At 36.5% G+C, this 22,494-nt stretch overlaps 1 protein-coding gene across 4 annotated transcripts; it reads left to right on the top strand.

Annotated features, from left to right (window-relative positions):
• The first annotated feature begins 605 nt into the window (after window positions 1-605).
• pusl1 (pseudouridine synthase like 1) lies at window positions 606-22,492 on the top strand. 4 transcript variants are annotated; one of them, XR_014604237.1, is made up of 8 exons: window positions 606-877; window positions 970-1,027; window positions 2,582-2,769; window positions 9,307-9,456; window positions 11,799-11,969; window positions 21,049-21,080; window positions 21,273-21,435; window positions 22,440-22,492. XR_014604237.1 is itself a non-coding variant. In XM_084100123.1 (8 exons), the coding sequence occupies exons 1-8, from the start codon at window positions 819-821 to the stop codon at window positions 22,448-22,450; spliced, it is 855 nt and encodes a 284-aa protein (XP_083956249.1). In that variant the 5' UTR covers window positions 606-818; the 3' UTR covers window positions 22,451-22,492. The 4 variants fall into 4 exon arrangements, 3 of the variants coding, with proteins under 3 accessions (XP_083956249.1, XP_083956248.1, XP_083956250.1); XM_084100123.1 differs by having other exon boundaries at window positions 21,049-21,103; XM_084100122.1 differs by lacking the exon at window positions 22,440-22,492 and having other exon boundaries at window positions 21,049-21,103; window positions 21,273-21,608.
• The last annotated feature ends 2 nt before the right edge of the window (window positions 22,493-22,494 follow it).

Here is a 22,494-nt window from a genome sequence, read left to right as displayed (position 1 = left end):
CATCCTTCAAATATTTTTTTTACACCAGTAAAAATATTTTCATTATTTTTCTTTCAGCAAAACTTTACAATTAAGGCCCCATTAGTTAACATTAGTTAATAAACTATCAATAAGCAATATCTAAATTTTTTACAGCATTTATTAAAGGTACACTGTAAGTTTTGATGCAGTTAATAAATTAAATTATGAATCACCCTTTTCACCTAAAAATCTTCCATTTCATTCCAAAATATTCTACAACAAATGCAGTTGGAAAAAAATATACGAACAACAGTCTGCTTCTACATTCCACAAAACTCACATTTAGTATCCATAAAATCTTTAAAAAAAATGTTTTAACAATGTACACCAGAGCGCTGTCAATCATCATTACGTCAATGTCTACGTCAGGTTTGTCCCTGCTCCCGCGGATTTTTTTGAAAGTTTTTTTTGTCGTCCTCCAATTCCGCCTTTAAATTTCCAACATTTAGAAAATAAATATTGTCAAATAAATCCAAACATGGCATAGAAATAAATACTCTTTTAAGGTAAACACGTCTCAAGGCTGACAATATGTGTGTTTTAAGTAATTTGGCAGTTCAACGCCTTTTTTTTAAACAGGCATCGCTTCGGCTTCTAAACGTCAGACAGCAGCTGTGTTTTCCTTTGTGGCGCTCACACATGCCTCTGATTTTTAACATGACTTGTATCGTGTGTGTGGTACAGCATTATTTGGGGTATACGACATCTAATGGCTACTTATTTATGGGCCGTATACTGCTTTTTAAATCCTGTTAACTTCTCGTTCTGACAAACGTCAAACGAACACACCGGGAAACATGCTACACTCCACCGCCCGTTATTTAATCTTTTTCCAATACGCAGGGACCAAATACAGGTCTGTCTCCATGACAAGCACAGTCACGCTTCTTCCTTACTGAGCTGTTATAAGTTATAACACCACATGTCTGCTTGTCCTTCTGTCCTCAGTGGCGTGATGAGAACACCAGCCCATCAAGCTGGAGAAGGGGTTGAGAATCATTTAGAGGTCAGTCTCTGCCTGACAATCAAACACAGTTAACTATCTCAAATGGCTTTCCCTCATGACTGATGCCAGTTTGTTTGTTTTATACTTGTTTCGGCAAGAAAACGTCCGTTGAAACTGACACAATCCAGTTCTCTATTTTAATGCATTCAAATTCTGGTGCTTGTCTCAAAGCATGTCATCCTCTTCAAAGCAATATGTCTGCTCCTTAAACTGCATTTCTTTTGGAAATGTAATATAAATGTTTTGCTGTAAAATCCCTGTGTGATGTATTTCTGTTGGCAAGACAGTTACGTTAGCTGCTCTTGCATAGATTGGATTGGATTTGTTGCACAAAAAAGAAATGAAACAAATTTGTCAAGGATAACACAAAGTTAAAAACTTGTTTCCATTGCGGTCCTTGACGTAAAGCACAAACTTCACTCCTAGCAACAGGTACATTGGTATTGTATAGTATTATAAATACAAAATTACAATACGTTTCACATTTACACAATTTACAATCACAGTTAAACACATACACACCTTATACTAATACAAATTCATCACTAAAACAACCTATCTAAGAACCAACTTTACTAAACATAATACAACATACTAAAACTAGCCATATTCAAAATACTTTTTAAATGCGTCTGTGTTCTTTAACACTAGAACTACCGGAATTCTATAAGTACTATGATGGCCAAAGCAGTCATTCTGACCGCTCATACGTTATTTATTTCAATAAGCTATATCAAATCTAAGAATAAATGGGTCTGTAATGTTAGGATAGGTAATAATAAACATCAGAACACTACATTTTAATTCTAACGTATGTGAAAATTTATTAGTTAATCGACAACAACAGAACAGCTATTGTAATTACAGATACAAAGATCAATTTTCTATTATTTTCTTTGTAAAATGAAAACAAATGTATTCATCCTTGGATATTAGAATACAGTAACTTATGAAAACATCGCCAATATGCATTTCAATGCATAGGTAAAACCTTTATAGGCACATATGAAACGCATATGCCCCAAACTGGCCAAAACAGTCATTCTGACCGTCACGGGAAAAGAATATGAAAATATAATAAACTGTGAGAAAACAAACTGATTTAGTAACCAATATTTGTTTTAGTGAGCAAAAAATATCATGCTGTAAAATTACAATGAAAATTGTATGCATACGGTCAGTATGACTGTTATGGCCATTCAAGGTAGAAATACTCAAAACTCTTTTGTGTCTTGTAATTTTAATAAAATAACAATGATAGAATAAAATATAGACACATTTAGGAAAAGTCAGGGTCCTCTAGTTACATTATCAACATTTATTGTTGGTTTTATTTCAACAAAGTTATTACATTGCAAAATTTTAAAATGACTGCCTTGGTAGTTCTGGTGTTAATTTGCGCGTCGTCAGTAGATCAGAGGCAGAATTTTCCACTCCATTCTGCGCTTTTTTTGGAATTACACTCTCACGCTAATTTGATCTGTTTAGTAAATCTGGCCCTAAGTGTCTGGATACCATTAATTTCATCGCTGTTGTTTGTTTCTTTCTGCGTAGAGTGCAGTGCGAAGACTAAAGCCGGTCAATGAGGTGTCAGTGTCCATCTCCAGTAGAACAGACACTGGTGTGCATGCCTTGTGTAACTCTGCACATGTGGATATCCAGCGGAGAGCAGACAAACCCCCACTGCCGGAGCAAACCCTGGTGGAGGCCTTAAACTTCCACTTGAAAGCAGAACCTATAAGGTGGGAGTTAAAAAGCTGTATGTGTTTTATGGAAGCTTGTTTCCACCACTAAATAAAAAATAAAAAAGGTAATTGCGACCTTTTATCTCACAATTCTGACTTTTTTTTCCTCAGAATTGCAGGATATAAACTCAGAATTGCAGGATATAAACTCACAATTGCAAATTATAAAGTCAGAGATAAAAAACTCACAATTCTGACTTTTTTCTCACAATTCTGACTTTATAACTTGCAATTGTGAGGAAAAAGTCGCATTTAGCTTTTTTATTTTTTTAATTCTGTGGTGGAAACAAGCTTCCATTGTTTTTGAACCACATTTTTTATATACACTATTGTTTAACAGTTTGAGGTCAGTAAGATTTTTTTTTTTTTTTGAAAGAAATTACTATTACTTTTATGAAACAAGAATTCATTAAATTGATCAAAAGTGACATTAAAATATTTTACATTTTTACAAAACAATTATATTTCAAATAAATGCTGTTCTTTTGAACATTCTATTTATCAAAGAATCCTGGGGGAAAAATGATCACAGTTTCAACTAAAATATTAAGCAGCTGTTTTAAATATTGATTACAATAAGAAATGTTTCTTGAGCATCAAATCAGCATATTAGAATAATTTCTGACCTGGATACACATATTATCATATATTAAAATAAAAAAAAAAACATTGCAAAAATACAGAATGTTTTAAACAGGTTTCCTAAATTGGAAAAGCATTTAATGTATGAGCCAAGATGCTGACATTCTTTTATAAGTCTTTTATTGAATCAGTGTTTTTATTGTAGCTTGGTTTGGCAATCTTACATTAACAAATAGGTTGAATAGTCTTGTTAAGGTGTCAGGAAAGGTCATAGGGGTAAGTCAAATTCAGCATATTGACATTTATCACAGACAGGATTTGAATAAGACACATCCGATTGTAAGAATTTTAGATCATCCTTTATATAAAGAATTTCAAGTGTTGGCTACGTTTTAGGGTGCCGGGTGGAAGAACAAACGGTTTTAAGGTTTTTTGTTTTGTTTGGTTGGCTGTTGGTTTAATGAACTATTCATAGGTAGATTTTGATATGAAGTATGAATGTGTCATGTGTATTATGTGTTGTCTGCATGTCTGGTACCTTTTGCTGCAGAACTAGTTTCCAATAAAGTGTAAAAAAGCAAGCAAACAATAAACAAACCAAAAAAGAAAATGATTTTTAATACTGAACCTAAAGATACAAAATAAAAGGAATAAGGAGAAGGTCAAAACCTGATTAGACAGATTTCATGACGCACATTTTGCGAACATCCAACATAATGCAGTGTGCTGGACACTCGTCGTATGTGCGTAGCTGACATGATGGTATTTTTTACCAGCTGAGAACTCAAGAAGAGCTTATGAAATGTGTAAAGGAGTCAAAACAGAACCAGGAATCCCTCCGATACACACACAAACAATGATCTGCTGCAAGAAAACGTTTCTGACGCCTTCAACGTATCTCCCGTGATGAGATTAACCAGGGATGCTGTCTTTTTTAGGGTCGCATCTTGTGACATCACATCCTGTTTTTGGTTCGTCTTTAGTCTGGGTTGCGTTTATATTTCACTTTCACTCGAACTGCACCAGAGTTTGTTTGGAAGCTCTTTTTCAGGGGTCTATGTCTGCTTGTTTGGGGCACACCAGGGCAAATGTGACCCTGGATCACAAAACCAGTCACAAGTCATACGGGTATATTTGTGGCAATAGCCAACAATACATTGTATGGGTCAAAATTATCGATTTTTCTTTTATGCCAAAAACTAAAAGTAAAGATCCTGTTCCATGAAGATATTTTGTAAATTTCCTACCGTAAATATATAAAACATTTATTTTTGTGAGTGAATGGAGCACAATCGTGAACATAAATGGACAACTTTAAAGGTGATTTTCTCAATGTTTCGTTTTTTTTGCACCCTCAGATTCCAGATGGTCAAATAGTTATATCTCGGCCAAATATTCTCCTATCCTAACAAACCATTCATCAGTGGAAAGCTTATTTATTCAGCTTTCAGATGATGTATAAATCTCAATTTCCAAAAAGTGACCCATGTGACTGGTTTTGTGGTCCAGGGTCACAAATGAACTGCATTAACAGAGCAGTCGCAATAGTTTATTTCAATCGAGTGTGAACACACCATTAAACATTGAAAACATGACACTCATAAAGCATTAACTCAAAGTTTTTCTTTTAAAAGTCTTTCAAACAATATCACACATTGCTGTCACTGTCAATGTCACACACACACATGGCTAATTCAGATCTGCTGCAGTCTTTGGAGGTTGCTTAGTTGTGGAAGATCAGGGCCAGTTATCTGGAGATTCAAACCCCAAACCCCTGAAGGGAGGATTCATGGGAATTACTTGGACCCCCAGACGCTGTTGTGCAAGAGATTTAATCCCATGTTGCTCTAGGCAGACCTTCCCTTGTATTAAATGCTCTGTAAATTGCTTTGACAAAGTCACCTTGACACATCTTCTGTAGTATGCTGGTGTGGTGTTTAGCTGTTATGGTGCTTTTCCACTGCATGGTACGGCTCGGTACGGTTCGACTCGGCGCGGAACGGTTCGGCTCGCTTCGCTTTTCCACTGCGTGGTACGACTCGACTCGGTACGGCACGGTTCGGTTCGCTTTAGCTCGGTTGCTTTTCCACTGCAGTTAGTACCGCTTCAAAGTGGGTGGGACTGATCGTTATAGTTGCCGTCTCTACTGCCATGATATCATCATATTAAATGCGAATTTTTCATTCCGTGTTTCCCCATCCACTCCTCGGCAACCAACGAGAGGAACGTCTGCACCTCGTCCACTGACCACGATTCAGCCATTTCTTTTTTGAAGTTTATACTCTTTTTTTTTTTTAAAGCAAATACTTTTAAAACAGGCACTACAGCGCTGGCTGTTGTCTACTGGCTATTTAAATCTAGCGGGTTTAGTGTCTCGTGTCGTAAATACAATGACGCTGGTAGTGATGATTCTGTCTGACCAATCAGTGATCTGCAGTGTTTTCACGTCACATTTTAGTATCGGTACGGTACGCTTGGAACCTCAACAGAGGTGGTACCATTTAAAGCGAGCCGTACCGTACCGTACCATGCAGTGGAAATGCGCCATTAGTGACCAAGTGAATCCTTTAAAGAAAATAATTTTGTGCTGATATGAAACTGGTATGAAACGTCAAAGTGGTAGTTGCGTAGACTGTCAGTGGAGGGACAGAAATCTCTCAGATTTCATTTAAAGATCTTCATTTTTTTTTCAAAGATGAACGAAAGTCTTACAGGTTTGGAAGGATATCAGGGTGAGTAAATGATGACAGAATTTTAATTTCATATTTTTTATTTCAATCCAAATTGTATAAGTTTGTGTAGTTTGTGTAGTCGGCTGGTGTGACGAGCAGTGATGAATAATTTAGTGGTTGTGGGTTGGGGAACCTCAGGTCTGATTGAGGTCACAGGAACCATGAACCATTCACATCAAGAATCAATGTCACTAATGCTCATCATGCACAGATGCCTGGGAATCTCTTGGAATGCTACAAGAATTGATTAATCTAGTAACTGTTTCAGTGCCATTTTCATTTTACATTTGCCTTATGTCACAAAAACTCTTTAAAACTTGAGGGCACACAGTGCTCATGTCTGGTCTGTTTGTGTTTTATTCCATGTTCCTGTTAGCAGCGATTAGCGACTGGTGCTGGTGAATCATTAATATCCACTGACAGACTCCTCTGGGAGCCTGAGCTTGTCATCTTCTTTATTTGGTGTTGTGAGTGGAGGCGCAAACTGGTGGAAATTGCCCCTAAAACGCCCCGGCGACCCTGAAGAGACGCTGTCAGAGTCTAATGGTGCTTTTAGCTGGAGATGCTGCTGGCAGATGCGCTCTTTTCTCTCTGCTTCGCTATGTTTAGAACTCACTGGCCACTGAAGACTGGATCCACATAGACTAATGAAAATAGTAGACCTGAAGGAGATTCTTAGATGATTTTTTTTTTTTCATTGTTTGAAGAAGTCTCTTATGCTCAGCAGCATTTATTTGATCAAAATACAGTTTAAAAGTAATATTTTGAAACATTATTGCAATTTAAAATAACTGCTCTCTATTTGAATATACAGTATTTTAAAATGTAAATTATTCCTGTCATTACATCATCATTACTCCAGTCTTCAGTGTCACATGATCCTTCAGAAGTCATTCTAATATGCTGATTTGATGCTCAAGAAATGTTTCTGATTATTATCAATGTTAAAAACACTTGTGCTGCTTCATATTTTTGTGGAAACCTTGATGGATTTTTTTCCTCATGATTCTTTGATAAATAGAAAGTTCAAAAGAACAGCATTTATTTGAAATAGCAAGCTTTTGTAACAAATGTATTTACTGTCAAAAAATACTGAAACTTCTGAACTGTAGTGTATTTTAATAATTTATTATATATTTTATGTATTTCAAAAACTATAAACAGTTATCTCTATCTTACTTACTCTAGTTTAAATTGTTTTGATGCCTGATTTTATTTAATAATTTCACAAAAATGCCACAAAAACGTGACAAAATTATCCTGGATATTTAAAATGTGGGGGTAAATATTATTCCTTTTTTTTTGATCGTTGTACAATATATGTAAAAATGTTCTATTAAACTCCCATAATTCAATTATGTATAATTATGGGTTTGACACTGTATTGATCATTTCAATTAATTAAATTATTTCTTTATAAAAATATGCTCTCACAAAGATAAAATGTATATCTGAAAATCGATTCCATTATATGAAATATCACCTTAATAAATATCACACATTTTGATACTGATGTAATTTTTGTTTATAAATGCAGATTTAAAATATTTATTAATTTTTATATACAGAAAGTTTTATATCGGGGTATCCTTAGTATGATTTGAAATAATATAATGATTTTGGTTAGCAGAACATTAGCAGTTTATCTTGCATCTGTGGACGGTTCTTTGTAAAAGTCCCCTTTCTGTTAACATAACGTATCATAAACCCTCTTCATTTGACTCGTATGACCTCATCACAGTAAGTGTGTTGAATGTCAACATCCGTGACTTTTGAACTTATTTTTTTTGTCGATTTGTCACGTTACCATTAAACTCACAAGTATATTGACAGAATATCCATACTGTCTTCTCATGAATAGTAATGAAGCCCTCTGTCATGTGCTTTAGGGAGGTCTGACGGTGATAGACTGGTCCTCTCAAAAGGCCTCATGGGACTGGATTGCATGAATGTTTAATGAAGAGTTGAAGCTTTTTGTGAGTCAACATATAACTCATGGGGTTTCAAGACCACCAGTTTAATCCATAAGAGCACTTAGTCAGATGAAGAGCGCCATCACAGTAGGTGACAGTGTTTGGAGCAGCATCTAGCGTCGTAAAAACCTTACAGATGATGTAAATACTGTTGTAAGTTTCACTGTTATTCAACTAATTACTATATATGTAGTAAAAAGGACTAGATTTGTATGTGTTCTGAGTAAAATGTGAGGCGTTTTCCTGTGCAAAACTCGCTGTCCTGTTACTAGGGTGTTGCTATGCGTGGTTCCCAAGGTTGTGTGGTTTCTGAAGGTGTTCTGAGAGGTTTTTAGTGCATTGCTAAGTGGTTGCATTGATTAATCAGGTTTCTAGAAATGGTTTGGTTCTTTATTCAGTGTGTCTACAACAGTGGTTCTCAATGAAGGGGGCCTGGAACAATTAGGGGGCCGCAGAATGGCTTAAAATCCTTTAAAATAATAATAAAATTAAATAAGACAAAACAGCTAAAAATCAATCTTATGTCATTAATTTGTCCTTTTAACATTTTAAGAACCAGCGTTAGCATGAGCTTGGACAACCATACTGTATGAGTGAATTTTAAGCGGGATTTCTAGACCTGGAAATTATTAATTAAGTAAAGTAATTTTTATGGAGAAAAAAAATGATAATAATAAATAATAATAAATATATATTATAGTCTCAGTGCCTTTGATGAATAGAAAGTTCAAATGAACAGTATTAATTACATTTATTTACTTTTGTATCAATGTAAATGTCTTCACTGTCACTTTTGATCAATGTCATGCATCCTTGCTAAATAAAAGTATGAATTTCTGTTTTGTTAATCTTCCAACAAATTTTTTAATGGTATCAGTTTCCCCAAAAATGTTAAGCAGCAAAAACTGTTTTCAACTTTGATAATAATAATAAGAAAAAAATATGATTTGATTAAATAAGTGCAGCCTTGGTGAGCAAAAGAGACTCATATTTCCGTGTTGCTCTTTTGTTAAAATAAACCAGATTTGTTTGTTATTACATCAAGATGCATTTGAATTTTGAGTGACTATTGTTTTTCTTTCATGAGAACCAGTGTTATGATATTTCCTCCAGTGTCTTGATTATTCTGGACTAACTTGAACCTTTTTCAGTGGAAATTGGCGGGTGAGTTTGCAAAACAAACACATGAGCATTTGCACATTAACAGATTTGAATCAGTGTCTGCTTTTCTGTCTTTTTCCCCCCAGAATCACCAGGGCTTACCGTGTCCACAGCGACTTCCACGCACGCTATCAGGCCATATCACGGACATATGTGTACCGCTTTGCTTCGGGTCTCAGACATCACACAGAAATGCCAGTAACGGAGAGGGATCTATGCTGGGCATTACGAGACACGTGAGTGCCACCCCCGCTCTTCTGCACGTGCTCAGAGGGCTTCTGTCTAAAACTGCATCACTACGCCTGTGTCACAGAAGCTAAATCCTCTCAGAGAGGAATAGGAACAAGCACTGGAAAAAGCTGCACATGAATTATACACACTCACAAACAAGACCCATCGCAGGGGCAAGCAAATGATTATCTAGGCCAACATTGAAACCAAAGAACGCAGATGAGGAAAGCATGCATTGTTTCGGCAGTGCATGCCTCAAATGTCTTTTTGAAGCCCACGATGGAGCGAGAGGCTCGTCTCCAAGGTGACGAGTGAACATTAATGCTATTTTTTACACTGTCTTCATTTTTAGTGAGAAAGTAGGCCAAGATAAGCTTCAGGCTCGTAGTGACGCAGAACAACACCCACTGTCGTCTTATGTCTGGTCCATGAACACACACATTCCATCTGGCTTTCCATCTCATTCATAAGAACTGCTATTCCCCTCACATAAACTGGATTAAGTCCTTTAAAAATGGATGTCGAGGTTGTGCTCATCTCAGTGTTCCTTGACGTATGTGTCTTAAGTTAGAATTAATCAATTTTAATAATTTAAAGCATGCAATGAAAATTATTAATATATATTAATTATGATTAATATATATATTAATTATGATTAATATAAAATATGATATATATATATATTAGGGCTGTCACTTTACGTTCGAAAATCGATTGCACAATCGATCGGACCAACCAACACAAGTTTCGAAAACAAAAATAGGAAATCGATTTTAACGGTCTTTTCGTTACGATACGCCCGCAGCGAACGCACGTCACACAGCAACTGCAGGCAAACACACATAACAGCAAATTATACTTCTGCATAATGTGTCTCCTTTTACAACATTTACAAGTATTCAGACAGTCTCAGGCATACAGATACAGATTCGGACTACGGGCTACAATCACCTACGCAAGCGAAATGTGTTAGACATTTCTAATCGTAAACACAGGCATGTTGAAGACTGCAGTAATGTTTTCCATTGATGCTATGGCAGTCCACTCTGCTTATTGTTTTTCGAGAATGTTGCACTCCTGTTTGTCATTGTGCACGAAACTTCACGCCAATAAATCATCAGGAATATTTGCTGACTTGCGCGTCTAATGCCTGTTAGTTGTCCATAAAATATATATAGGACTATTAAGTGCTATTATGAAATAATTCAACTTAATAATAGTAAAAACTTAATAATAAACTTGTCAATAGAGAAAGACGCTGAACAGATGCAGGTACACCCCCCACCCCCCCTCAATAATGAATAAATAAGTGCTATAATTCATTAATTAAAATAAATGTAATCTTACGCACTATTTACGCTTTGTTTCTGTGTCTGATTCAAAGTGGGCAGAATGCTTAGATCTACAAGCCATAACTGACGAAAATAAACATCAGTTTGAGACCCTTTTGGTCAAATGTTGCATTGCAAACATTAATAACAGTTTTAAGTTGTCAATGCTGGCAAATTACCATGGTATAAGCGTGATAATCCACGGCTAGCTGTGCATTAAATGATTTTAATGCACTAAAAAAAAACATTAAATAGAAATTACAAAAAATTGCTTTTAGAATTTTTTTTTTAATTTGATTCACAAACTTTTAGGCTACAACGACCTTGATGTTTTTTAGAAGCTGCATCTGAATTGGTATTTAGATTCTAATATCCTCTTTTATGTTCATACAGATTTGAAATTACATGAAGGTGAGTAAATGTAAATAAACCGTTTGATTCATTAATTTTTTTCTGGGGCGAACTATCACCAAAATATATATATTTAATGAAATGATACGCTAAAAAAGATACTAACACTGTAGGTGGCGGTAAATGTCTAAATGATTAAGTTATTGAGTCATTCATTCATTTGATTCGTTCAAATCTGATTCATTCAGGAATTAAGTAAATGGTTGGCTACATCTGAAATCGCAAACTTCCCTACTATATATTAGGCGAAAAACAGTGTGTCACCGGCGAGATGAATATGAAGTAGCAGAACTGTTTTCAACATTGATAATAATAAGAAATGTTTCTTGAGCAGCAAATCATCATATTAGAATGATTTCTGAAGGATCATGTGACACTGAAGACTGGAGTAATGATGCTGAAAATTCAGCTTTGATCACAGGAATAAATTACCTTTTAAAATATATCAAAATAGAAAACAGTTATTTAAATTTTCAGTAATATTTCAATAATATTACTGTTTTACTATACTCCTAAAGTAAATAAATGCAGTATTAAAATACTGTTGATCACAGTCTGTTATAAAACAGAGTTTGATGCTGTCCATTACTTCATTCTCCCCACAGGAGGCTAGATATCAATGCAATGCAAGAGGCTTCTGCACTGCTGATAGGAACCCATGACTTCAGCACCTTCCGGGCCTTGAACTCAGAGACGCCCTTTAAAAACCCAGTGAAGTCCCTAGAGTCGGCCCGGCTGGAGCCTGGGGTCTCGTTCAGTCAGAGACACTTTCACAGGTACGACTCTCTTCTGTCCAGGTAAAAAGCTACAGCACCATAGATTGGAGGAAGCTTGGTTTGGTTGGTGTTGTGATGATACCTACAGTATTTGTTGACATGATTTTCAATAACAATAAATAAAACAATAAGTCTTTCCAAACTGAAAGACTTTGTTCCATGGAACACAAAATGAGAAGTTTAGCAGAATGTTCACGCTGCTGTTTTCCATGCAATGCTGCTGAAAAAAGGCACCATAATAAAATGCCCAAATATCTTGTGCACAATATCTCTTATAGTCTTCTGAAACCAAATGATAATAGATTGAGTATTAAGTCATTATTCACTGACAGTCTTGCCTTTTAATCATATTTATTTTACTTGATATTTACCAAAACAAATATATTACACAGCTTTCGTTTCATTTGCCATTTCATGTTTTTCATATGGAACAGAAATGGCAGTTCTTATCTGCTATGCAACATGGTGGTGGCACCAGTGTGACCTCTAACAAAATTTAGTTGCACCGGGAAGAATGTGCAAGATTTTTGCATTAAAATATCCAAAAAACGCTAGTACAGTGTTATATGTTTTGTGTACTTGTGAACTTACATTATGCCAAATGTTTCCAACAATGTTTAAATCCAGAGAAATTCGCAATTTTAACCAGTATAACGTCCCTCCTCATTGCGTCATCTGTCAATAAGGTTATGTCCGTTTTATCCTCTATTTCCGCTTTTACTGCCGTAGAAACCATGCCAACACAGTGAGTCTCATGAAAAAATGCGGAAGTAGTAGTTGTAGCGTCTAGACTAGCACGCCACTTTGTTGTTTTATTCGCAGTTGTCATGGACCACAATTATTCGTTATCTTTAGCAGGTTCTGTCGCCAAAGATAACTCAAAGAAATGTAAACGTACGAGTGAATCAGATGACCCAAGAAGAGTTTTGGACGAGAAATAAAACAAGGATCAATATCGGTGTGGCATTTCCTAACACTGTTTAACAAGTCTATGGCAGTGGAATTAAATACAGCATGTGTTATACATAAATAGTAAGTCCGCCTTTTTGCAAATGCTGTAAATAAATAAAATCATGTGATCAAACGTAACTGTTATACAAATTTATTTCATTACCTCATTCATGAACATGATTTGTGAGTCCCGTCGGATAGATTTCCATTGGCTGTGGAGGTGAAGACGACAACTCCCATCATTCCACGCTCCTTCACAGTGTCATCAAGCTACGCCTTTGTTATTGTATTGAATATGTGACCTCTAGAGGTGAAAATTACATACTGTGCCTTTAAGCCTTTAAGTGCCGCTTTCTTCGCAATTTGCCAGATTTAATTCTGTCATTTGTGAAATGCAGTTGAAATCTTGGCGTTTTATTTTAATAGCCAGTTCTCAACAGCATGTGTAGAGGGATTAATTGTGCAGATGTGGCCATTTGGCACAGAATCATATAAATAGCTTCTGATTTCCTAGAAAGATAATATGGCTGAACATCAAGGCCAAAGGTCATCTAATCCATGAATAGTGGATCTGAAATTACAACATGCTGTCAATTGTCGCTAATGCAAATTCATCCTACAGCTTTAAACCCTCCTGGACCTAGTAAATTTGTGCATCAATAATCCCAATTATGATTTTTTTATAGTCAGTAACATGTTCTTCAACCTCTGGTCATTATCGGCTCCAAGCTAACGCAATGTTTACATTGTTTAATGTCATGTAGAAATGTCAGAAATGCTTAACACACAGTATGAAAGGCAAAACTGCTTTATACAACAGAGGATGGCCAGTCTTTGAAGCTCGTCTTTCATCAGTCGGCTCTTGAGTTAGGCATGTGCGATGAGACTGTTGCTAGGCAACAGATGTTGGACTAAACCACGATGCTGACAAAAGCGTGTTGGCTGCTCACTCTTGTTGTAATGAGCTGAGGGACAGACACTGACTATAGCCTGTCAGATACAGTGAAGAATGGCCATTTTTATACTATTCTTTCCATACTCCTTCAGCTCAGTTCAGTGTACTAAAGAAAACATTTTAGTAGCAAAACTATTTTGGGCAAATACCAAAGAAGCATTCAGTATTTGATTATTTGGGATAATTGACCATTCGCAAAGACTCGCCCCCTTTAGTTACTGTTGCTATGTCCGACAAGCCACGCCACTCTCACAACACATGTTCTCACGCAGTGAAACATACATCACAGAGCAGAGAGGACACTGACAACACACTGGCAGACAGGACAGACAAGGTTACTTTTGATATGTAACAAAGTCTCAACTTTCAAATTTGGTCGAAATTTAAACAAATACTGTTTTGTGGCTCTTTAATGTGACAGATCGCTGTAGAGCCTCAAGCCGTTTCTCAATACCAAGTACGCAAACTTCGGACTTGAGTCCTTGGTAGTTCGGACTTGACAAGTTCGACTCAGGAGAACGAACTCCCGAGGACGGGAGGACACAAGTCCGATAATTCTGAAATGGAACAGCGGCGTACTTGATAGCGTCACTCAGCTAGCTCTGGCTACTACGGTTATCTCTTTATGTATATCTAGGCTACAAATAAAACAAAATATGTTATAAACCACCACTCTGCCTCTTTTCATTTTCATAAAAAAAAAATCTTAAACATAATGGCCACACAAATGTGGTTCAGGCAAGGCAACTGATTCTTCACTGCATATATTTATAACAACACGAAATATAAAACACAACCCTGACTCTTTTTGTTTTCATTTTAAAAATATGATACATAAAAAACATTATAATATTGATCATTAAAACTAACATTTAGCAAAAAGAGACAGGGTTGTGTCATTTTATTTTATTATATATGTACGTACAGTGAAGAGAATGTAGGCAACATGTATAATAAAATATTTTATGTTTTAAATATATAAAATAAAATGACATAACCTTTTTTGTTAAATGTCATTTTTAATTATCAATAATAGCCATTATAAAAGTATAGGTAGCCTAAAAGGTATAAGAAGCTATACAATAATAAAGCAAACGATTCAAACATAAGTCAGCTCTCTAGGCTACAACGTTAAAGTTAAATAGACTAAATAAAGCTAACTTCACTTTGCCCTCAGCTTAACGTTTTGCCAGGGAACAAATTATAGATTAATGAGACAAATAAAATAAATAAATAAATCACCCGTTAGATATACACAAGACGATTTATACCTCATGTTAAACCACTAGACTAGAGACATCCGAGCCAGCGGAAAACGTCAGCAGCACTAGCCGAGGAAAGGCTGTTCTCGGCGGGGTACATGAGCGCCGAGCGTCCGATTGCCTGGTTCTCACAACTCCGAAAACGTCAGATCAAATGTTCAAATAGGCGCTATCTTTATAAATAAACCAGAGATTTGAGCTTTAAACAACTACATTCTCGCCTGAAATACTCTTAAAACTACATTTCGTGACACAATTACAGCAGTATTTTTAAATTACGCGGGGTTTCTCTTCCGCTATTGACGCTTGCTGGTTGGTGTGAGATGCATTCTGGGATACCTGGCTGTCTCAAGTCCGCACAAGTCACCTCTCGATGCATCCTCGGTAAAAGGGGTGGATCAAGAACACATCCGGGGATTTGAACTGGACTTGGCTAGATGTGAACTTTGAATTGGAACAGTACTTGGGCAGCGACTGATGACGTTTCACAAGTCCACAAGAACACAAGTACAGACAAGAACGCATATTGAGAAACGGCTACAGTTAAAGCTGCTTGTGAACCGATCATCTCTTCCTTCTAGTTAATTTATAGCATCAAATAAACATGAAAGAACATAAGACATCAGTATACTCTGTTTTTCAAGTTCAAATCCTCCAACGTTAATCTACTAACTCTCCTGACTGCTTTGTCGGACAAAAATGGTGGATTCGGCGGATGATGGATTATGATTGGTCAGATCACCTGTCAATCAAACTCCCTGCGAAGAGTCACTTGACTGCATTATATGAAGTGAAGTGACGTGTAGCCAAGCATGGTGTCCAATACCTGGTATTTGTGCTCATTTCACCCATCCAAGTGCACACACACAGCATTGAGTATTGATTTCACACACACACCATAAACACACACCTGGTGCAGTGGGCAGCCATTTTTGCTGTGGCGCCTGGGAAGGGACTGGGGGTTTAGTGCCTTGGAAGAGAGCGCTGTTCATTCACTCCCCCACCTACATTTCCTACTAGTCGGACTCTAACCATTAAGCCACAACTGCCCGCTCTTATTTTTATATACATATATATCCCTTGTGCTGCGTTGAAAACCCTATAACACTTGTAGTGTTCCCAGTCAGAAATGACCAGCCTGCAAAAAAATTGCTTATGAATCTCTCGTTATGCTATCTTTTCACCAAATATTGGATTCAATCTTTTTGTCAGCTTGTTTTTTCAATTAGGATAGGTTTTGTATTTATTTTTGGAACTTATCGATCGTAGGCCTTAATTATCCAAGCTTACGTACTTCAGCTTTTGAGTGAAAAAAAGCATTATTTGTGGATAAATTTGTCAATTTTACATAACGTATGAAAAACATGTGTACTGTTTATCACACTAGTGTGCTTTAATGTTTAATCAGGAAATTTATTGTGAAATTGTTTTAGTTTTTTTGTACAAAATGGCACAAATTCACATTTGTGGTGTTCCCGGTCAAAAATTACTGACCTACAAAAAAATTGCTTATAAATCCGTTACGCTGTTTTATCACCAAATATTGGATTCAATCTTTTTGTCAACTGGCATTGAGGGGAACATGTTTAAAAGCTCACACTGGGATCCCTTCATCGGGTCATTTTGGGTTCTCATATGCAGCTCTCAGCTGGGAGAGAGCAGTCTGGACACACACACACACACACACCATCTGCTCTGTTTCACACTAATGTCAAGATCTGCAGGGGATCAGCCGCTTTTATCATCTACACACACTCACTCATAGTATGTAACTGAATGTCTGCATCAAAACTAGATCTAGGCATTTTGCTTCACAACCCCAAGAAATTCACACAGTGAGAAGTTATTTTTCTCTTGAAAGGTGGACTTAGCCAGTTCATCAAAATAGGACAGAACATTTTGTCTTCGTATGCCATCTTTCATTAACAGCAGTGTGAACGTTTTCCTTTTCCTTTAGTGTAATGGATCTGTATCTAACAGAAAACACTGATCCAGACCTGCCTAAAATGCCTTGATCAAAGTCTGTATATTTCTTCCACAAACGTCTGTCACAATGTGAAGCTGAAGCTCACCTTTATGGAAAGGGCTGTTACATTTCCGACACACTCTTGAGGTGTTTGGCCAATCACAACGCACTGGGTCAGCTGGCCAATCAGAGCACTCTGGGCTTTTCGAAAGGAGGGGATTTGTAGAAACTAAAACCTAATCAGAGCGTTTCAGACAGCCTAGGAATAGAGGTACTGCAATAATGTACATTATGTGAAAAAAAAAGTGTTGTTTTGAGCATGAAATTATGTTAACATGTTCTGGCCTCTTTAAAATATCTCCTTTTTGGTCCTAAGTAATATGAATTTGCTAAGACAGAATAAATGATGTTAATGATGACAGAAGTTTGACTTTTCAATGATCTTCCCCTTTAAAAGTTTTATTAAGCACTTATGAAAGCCTCCTCATTTGTAGCTCTCTCTCTCTCTCTCTCTCTGTGTGTGTGTGTGTGTGTGAGAGAGAGAGAGATAATGTCAATTAATATTTCAGTTTGATCACAACTCAAGAAATCAGGTCATTCTCCTGACAACTATAGCCTAAATTGAACCCTGTGTGTTTTAAATGAAGACACAGTAACTTTAAAGTGATGCAGTTAAACTATACATTTATTATTGACTTGGATTCAAACAAGAAATCCATTATCCAAACAAGGTTTTATACTACAGAAGTTAAATAGTTAATTTAATGCCAAATCCATCTGTATCATAATTAATTGAGATTGAGGACTTCACCCAGGAGGAGCATCATGAATATAGAAACATCATGAATATTACCCCATGTGGTCGTCAGAGACATCTGTTAGGTCATACAAAGATTAATTAATTATTAAATGGGTCGCAAATAAGCTTAGATGTCCAGGTTTTTTATTGAAAATAACACTGAGTTGGTTATGAAATGTTTGTACAATCACTAAGTTAATGAGATCAGAAGTTATTTCTACAATAGGGCCATATTCACACAGTGGCATTAAAAGAATCTCATAGCCATTGAAAGTAGATTCATTGTGCAGATTGATTATGAGGCAAAGACCATAAGCTAATTAGGTAACCTACATGTTTATTGTTTGTGAAACAAGATATGTTTAAATGTTCAATTAAAATCAAGGGGTCAAGGAATGGCTAGTTCACATGGGCCAGTTAGCTTAACTGACATTAAAGTGCCCCTATTATACGATTTTAAAAGTTCCTTAAAAAAAAAAAAAAACTTTAATTTTCTCATATAATCCATTGCAGCATCAGCTCTTTTTTACAGTTTTTTTTACGATAAAGGATTCGGTTTCTCTAAACCCCTCCTTTCCAAGAGCCTACTCTTCTCTGATTGGTCACATGGCTCAGTCTGTTGTGATTGGACTACTCTGCTCTGATTGGTCAGATGGCCCAGTCTGTTGTGATTGGTCTACTCTGCTCTGATTGGTCAGATGGCCCAGTCTGTTGTGATTGGTCTACTCTGCTCTGATTGTTCAGATGGCCCAATCTGTTGTGATTGGTCTACTCTGCTCTGATTGTTCAGATGGCCCAGTCTGTTGTGATTGGTCTACTCTGCTCTGATTGTTCAGATGGCCCAGTCTGTTGTGATTGGTCTACTCTGCTCTGATTGGTCAGATGGCCCAGTCTGTTGTGATTGGTCTACTCTGCTCTGATTGGTCAGATGGCCCAGTCTGTGATTGGTCTACTCTGCTCTGATTGGTCAGATGGCCCAGTCTGTTGTGATTGGTCTACTCTGCTCTGATTGATCAGATAGCCCAGTCTGTTGTGATTGGTCGACTGCTTACAGCACATGTTGGAAACCAAACGGCCATTGTCAAATCTGAATTTCAGCTTCCTCTGCACTTGTAATACACAGTAATACTAATTGCGATGGAGATTGTTTTACTGTATCAATTCGAGCCTGAGTCCTCATTCCTTTGGAAGTGCAGCGAAGTGGATTTGACAGAAAACAGCGTCTTCTCGACTTGAACAACACTAACCAAACTCTTCTAGTATCAGCTGCAACTACAGTGTTTGAGGGTCAAAGTAGACGTTGTTCACGGCAGCCATTGAAGAGCATAGATTGGCATTATGCACATTTGTTACAAACCTACACAGCTTCGAGCAGAAGCTCGGAAAATCTGGAAATATCTGCAAATTTAAAAATTGTGATTTCTAGATATGGAACCATGGAAATTCACAAATAAATGTAACAATGTTTATCATTGTATACTGTTTCACATGCATGTTTTTTTATTTATTTAGTTCAGTACAGTAAGCAGTTAGATATTATTCTATTGAGCACAGTTCTTGTTCTGGAAATGCATGCTTATATATTAGACACACATGTGCGTCCTTTGAGGTTTTCGTTGCATTGGTGTTGTATGCTTATCTCTGGTCATGTAACGCACACTGCCTGTTTGTTCATTCAAAGCCATGATTAAATGAGAGCCAGACGATCTCATTCAGCGCTTCTGTGAAGACATTCCAAAGAAATCTCATCATGAATTTTCTGCCATCATTTTTTTCCTGCTAAAAAAGCCAGTATGACACATTTAACCTCTCCAGCAGTAAATATTGTCTGCTCTGCTTGAGATGTTATCTAGCCTGACTGCTCCAGTGCTCCTGCTGAATCTCCAGTTGTTTATTTGATGCAGGCAACTTAGAAAAATAGCTGTCACATTTAGTTTTGATGGGAGAAATACTGTACCAACTAGACAGAATTAATACACTGAGTGAGACAACACAAAAGAGGTCACATCTTCAGTCGTCACCCATGAAACTGTTGTTCAGTGACTGCCCACATGGAAATGCGTTCATGTTGTGGTAGCATCTTCAGCATTGGAGCTAATATGTATAGTGGTTTAAAAAGCTTAAAGATATACCCTTTTACCATTTTTATCATTTTATATTGTTGCAGCACCTCTCTTCCTAGTCTGCCTTGAGCTTACGATGCTTCTGTTTCCAAAAAGCATCGTAAGCTCAAGTGGATCGTAGAGACCATTGGTGGTAACGGTTCTACGATCTACTTACGATGCTTTTGAGAAATGCAGCCCTGTTTAGTTCTGGTCTCTGTGAAGCTCCTCCTTCCGAAAAGCACAATGTGCTCTGATTTGCCAGCTGGATCAGTGTGTTGTGATTGGCCAATCGCTTTGAGCGCGTTTCTGAGTTTCAGCACACTTCTTAAGCAACTCAATCAGGCACCGCCCCTTTTTTTGCATATGCCTTGGACGGTAATTATTTAAATGAGGAATATTGTTTGTGAAGAGTTCGTTGCTGTAAGAAAACTCAAGATTATAACTAGAGATGGTCTTATTATGCAAAATGTTCTATATATCCTAGTCATTTTGTTGACGACATGTATTCATTTCTTTAATGAGCTCATTGTTTCTGCCTTAAATTAATATATTGTTTAAATTAATATATTGTTAGCTTACTGCATGTTTGTATGTGTACATTTCTGAAATACAAAACGTGGACAATGTCACCTCTGATAACAGATCACTCTAAATTGTAATGTAGACACATGCATTTTCTGTAAAGCTGCTTTGAAACAATGTGTATTGTGAAAAGCACTATAGAAATAAATGTGAATTGAAATGAATTGAATTATTATTGGGAGATATGAGGGTCTGTGGATCCACTGGAAAAAACGTAACTGCTAGCTTGGATCACATGTGCCTTGATAACCAATAACATTACAGCCTTGACGTCATTGAATTTCGTTCAGAGTTGTGCAACAGTCAAATCACAAATTTTGTATTTATATATATATATATATATATATATGAAGTACTTTTTAACTTTGCCGAGCTTTTTCATGCACAATAAAGAAATTTGAAAATGCAAAGCACAATAGGTCCTCTTTAATTTTTGTATTTGTGTCTGTTTTCTTTCAGAGATATTCAGTTCTGGGAACTCACTTTTAAAAGTAGGTCTTTTTTATACAGACAAGTAAGTACAGGCTTTGTTTCCCTATAAACATGATGGTTATGTTGCATTATGGGATGTCTGCCTCCTAGTGTTAAATGTGTGACTCTGCACTGTTTTATTTCACTAGTTTGAAAGGACGTGTCTGGTGATGTTATATAACAGCACTGGTGTGTGACGTTTCCCCTCACAGGTGCGGAGGATGACTGGGGCGCTGGTTGCTGTTGGTCAGGGTAGACTGTCTGTTAGGCAGATTCAGGAGCTACTAGAGGCACGGGATTCATTGGCATTCCCAAATAACCTGACCGCCCCAGCCCATGGCTTGTTTCTGACCAGTGTACAGTACAGAGATACAGGTGAGAACTGGCAGCTTGGGTCAGAATGTTCTCATTCTTGATGCAAATTTTAGACTACCCAGAACAATTCAAACAGAACACACTGTACAGAACAACATATCCCACAAAGCAAAGCTCTTGAATTGGCCTGAGTGCAACTGTCGGGTTTTGGAAAAAAACATTAATTTTCTCCATAGGGAAATTAATTTTTATAGGCAACTTATAAACCATTAAAAACAGACCTACTGTGAGCTACGAGGTTGATAATTAATGATATTCATTTGTGGTGGAAAAACTATATTAGCCATGATGCTGTACAAAAATTCCACCTATCAGAGAATCACAAGAAGTAAAAGTCTTTTTGTCTGATTTTTTTGAATACTTTGTAATGTTATGGTTCACCTCATTGCTGATTGGCTTGTTTCATCACTTATTAACAAAGACTTTTTTTAAAAATCCCTATGGGAAAAATTAATGGAAAAAAGTTTCCGAAACCAGTGCTGCTAAAAAGGTGGATGGGCACTAATACACTGAAATCAAATTTAGTTTAGATTTTTTATATCTTTTGTGACTCATGATTTGATCAAACTGTTATATAGATATTTTTACACAAACTTACAAATTTATAACGTTTACATTTAATATAACGTTTTTATTCAATTCTGAAAAGATATGTGGACTGCACTCACTAAATTAATCATGCAGCATGATGAGGTCATGTGATCAGTGAAGCACACTGCTGTTTGATATGTATACTGTTGTATAATGCATTCTGTTTTATGTACTATATTTAATTTAAACAGTAGTATACTATACTATACTATATATATATATATATATATATATATATATATATATAGTACTATATTTAAACAGTGCATAGTGTACACATGCATTCTAACGGCCATTCTCTACAAGTATCCATTTCCTCCACAAGATCCTGCATTGTACAGTGGGCAATATGTTGTCCTGCTAAGGACAGCAAAGTACATCAGTATTAAATATGTATACTTTTTTTCTTACAGATCTTGGCTGACTGGACACTGATATAATTATTTAAATGATTATTAAAAAATAGTA

The sequence above is a fragment of the Abramis brama genome, assembly GCF_963993115.1.
Source record: "Abramis brama genome assembly, chromosome: 23".
NCBI lineage: Eukaryota > Metazoa > Chordata > Actinopteri > Cypriniformes > Leuciscidae > Abramis > Abramis brama.
Note: the sequence above shows the minus strand (reverse complement) of the source record. Positions and strands in the feature narration are given on the sequence as shown.

Bases quoted from the DNA above. Each gene is read 5' to 3' on its own strand.
- pusl1 (XM_084100122.1), top strand. From the start codon at position 819: ATGCTACACTCCACCGCCCGTTATTTAATCTTTTTCCAATACGCAGGG. The intron at 9,457-11,798 runs GTGAGTGCCACC...TTCTCCCCACAG, and splicing joins TGCTGGGCATTACGAGACAC to GAGGCTAGATATCAATGCAA. The intron at 21,104-21,272 runs GTAAGTACAGGC...TTCCCCTCACAG, and splicing joins GGTCTTTTTTATACAGACAA to GTGCGGAGGATGACTGGGGC.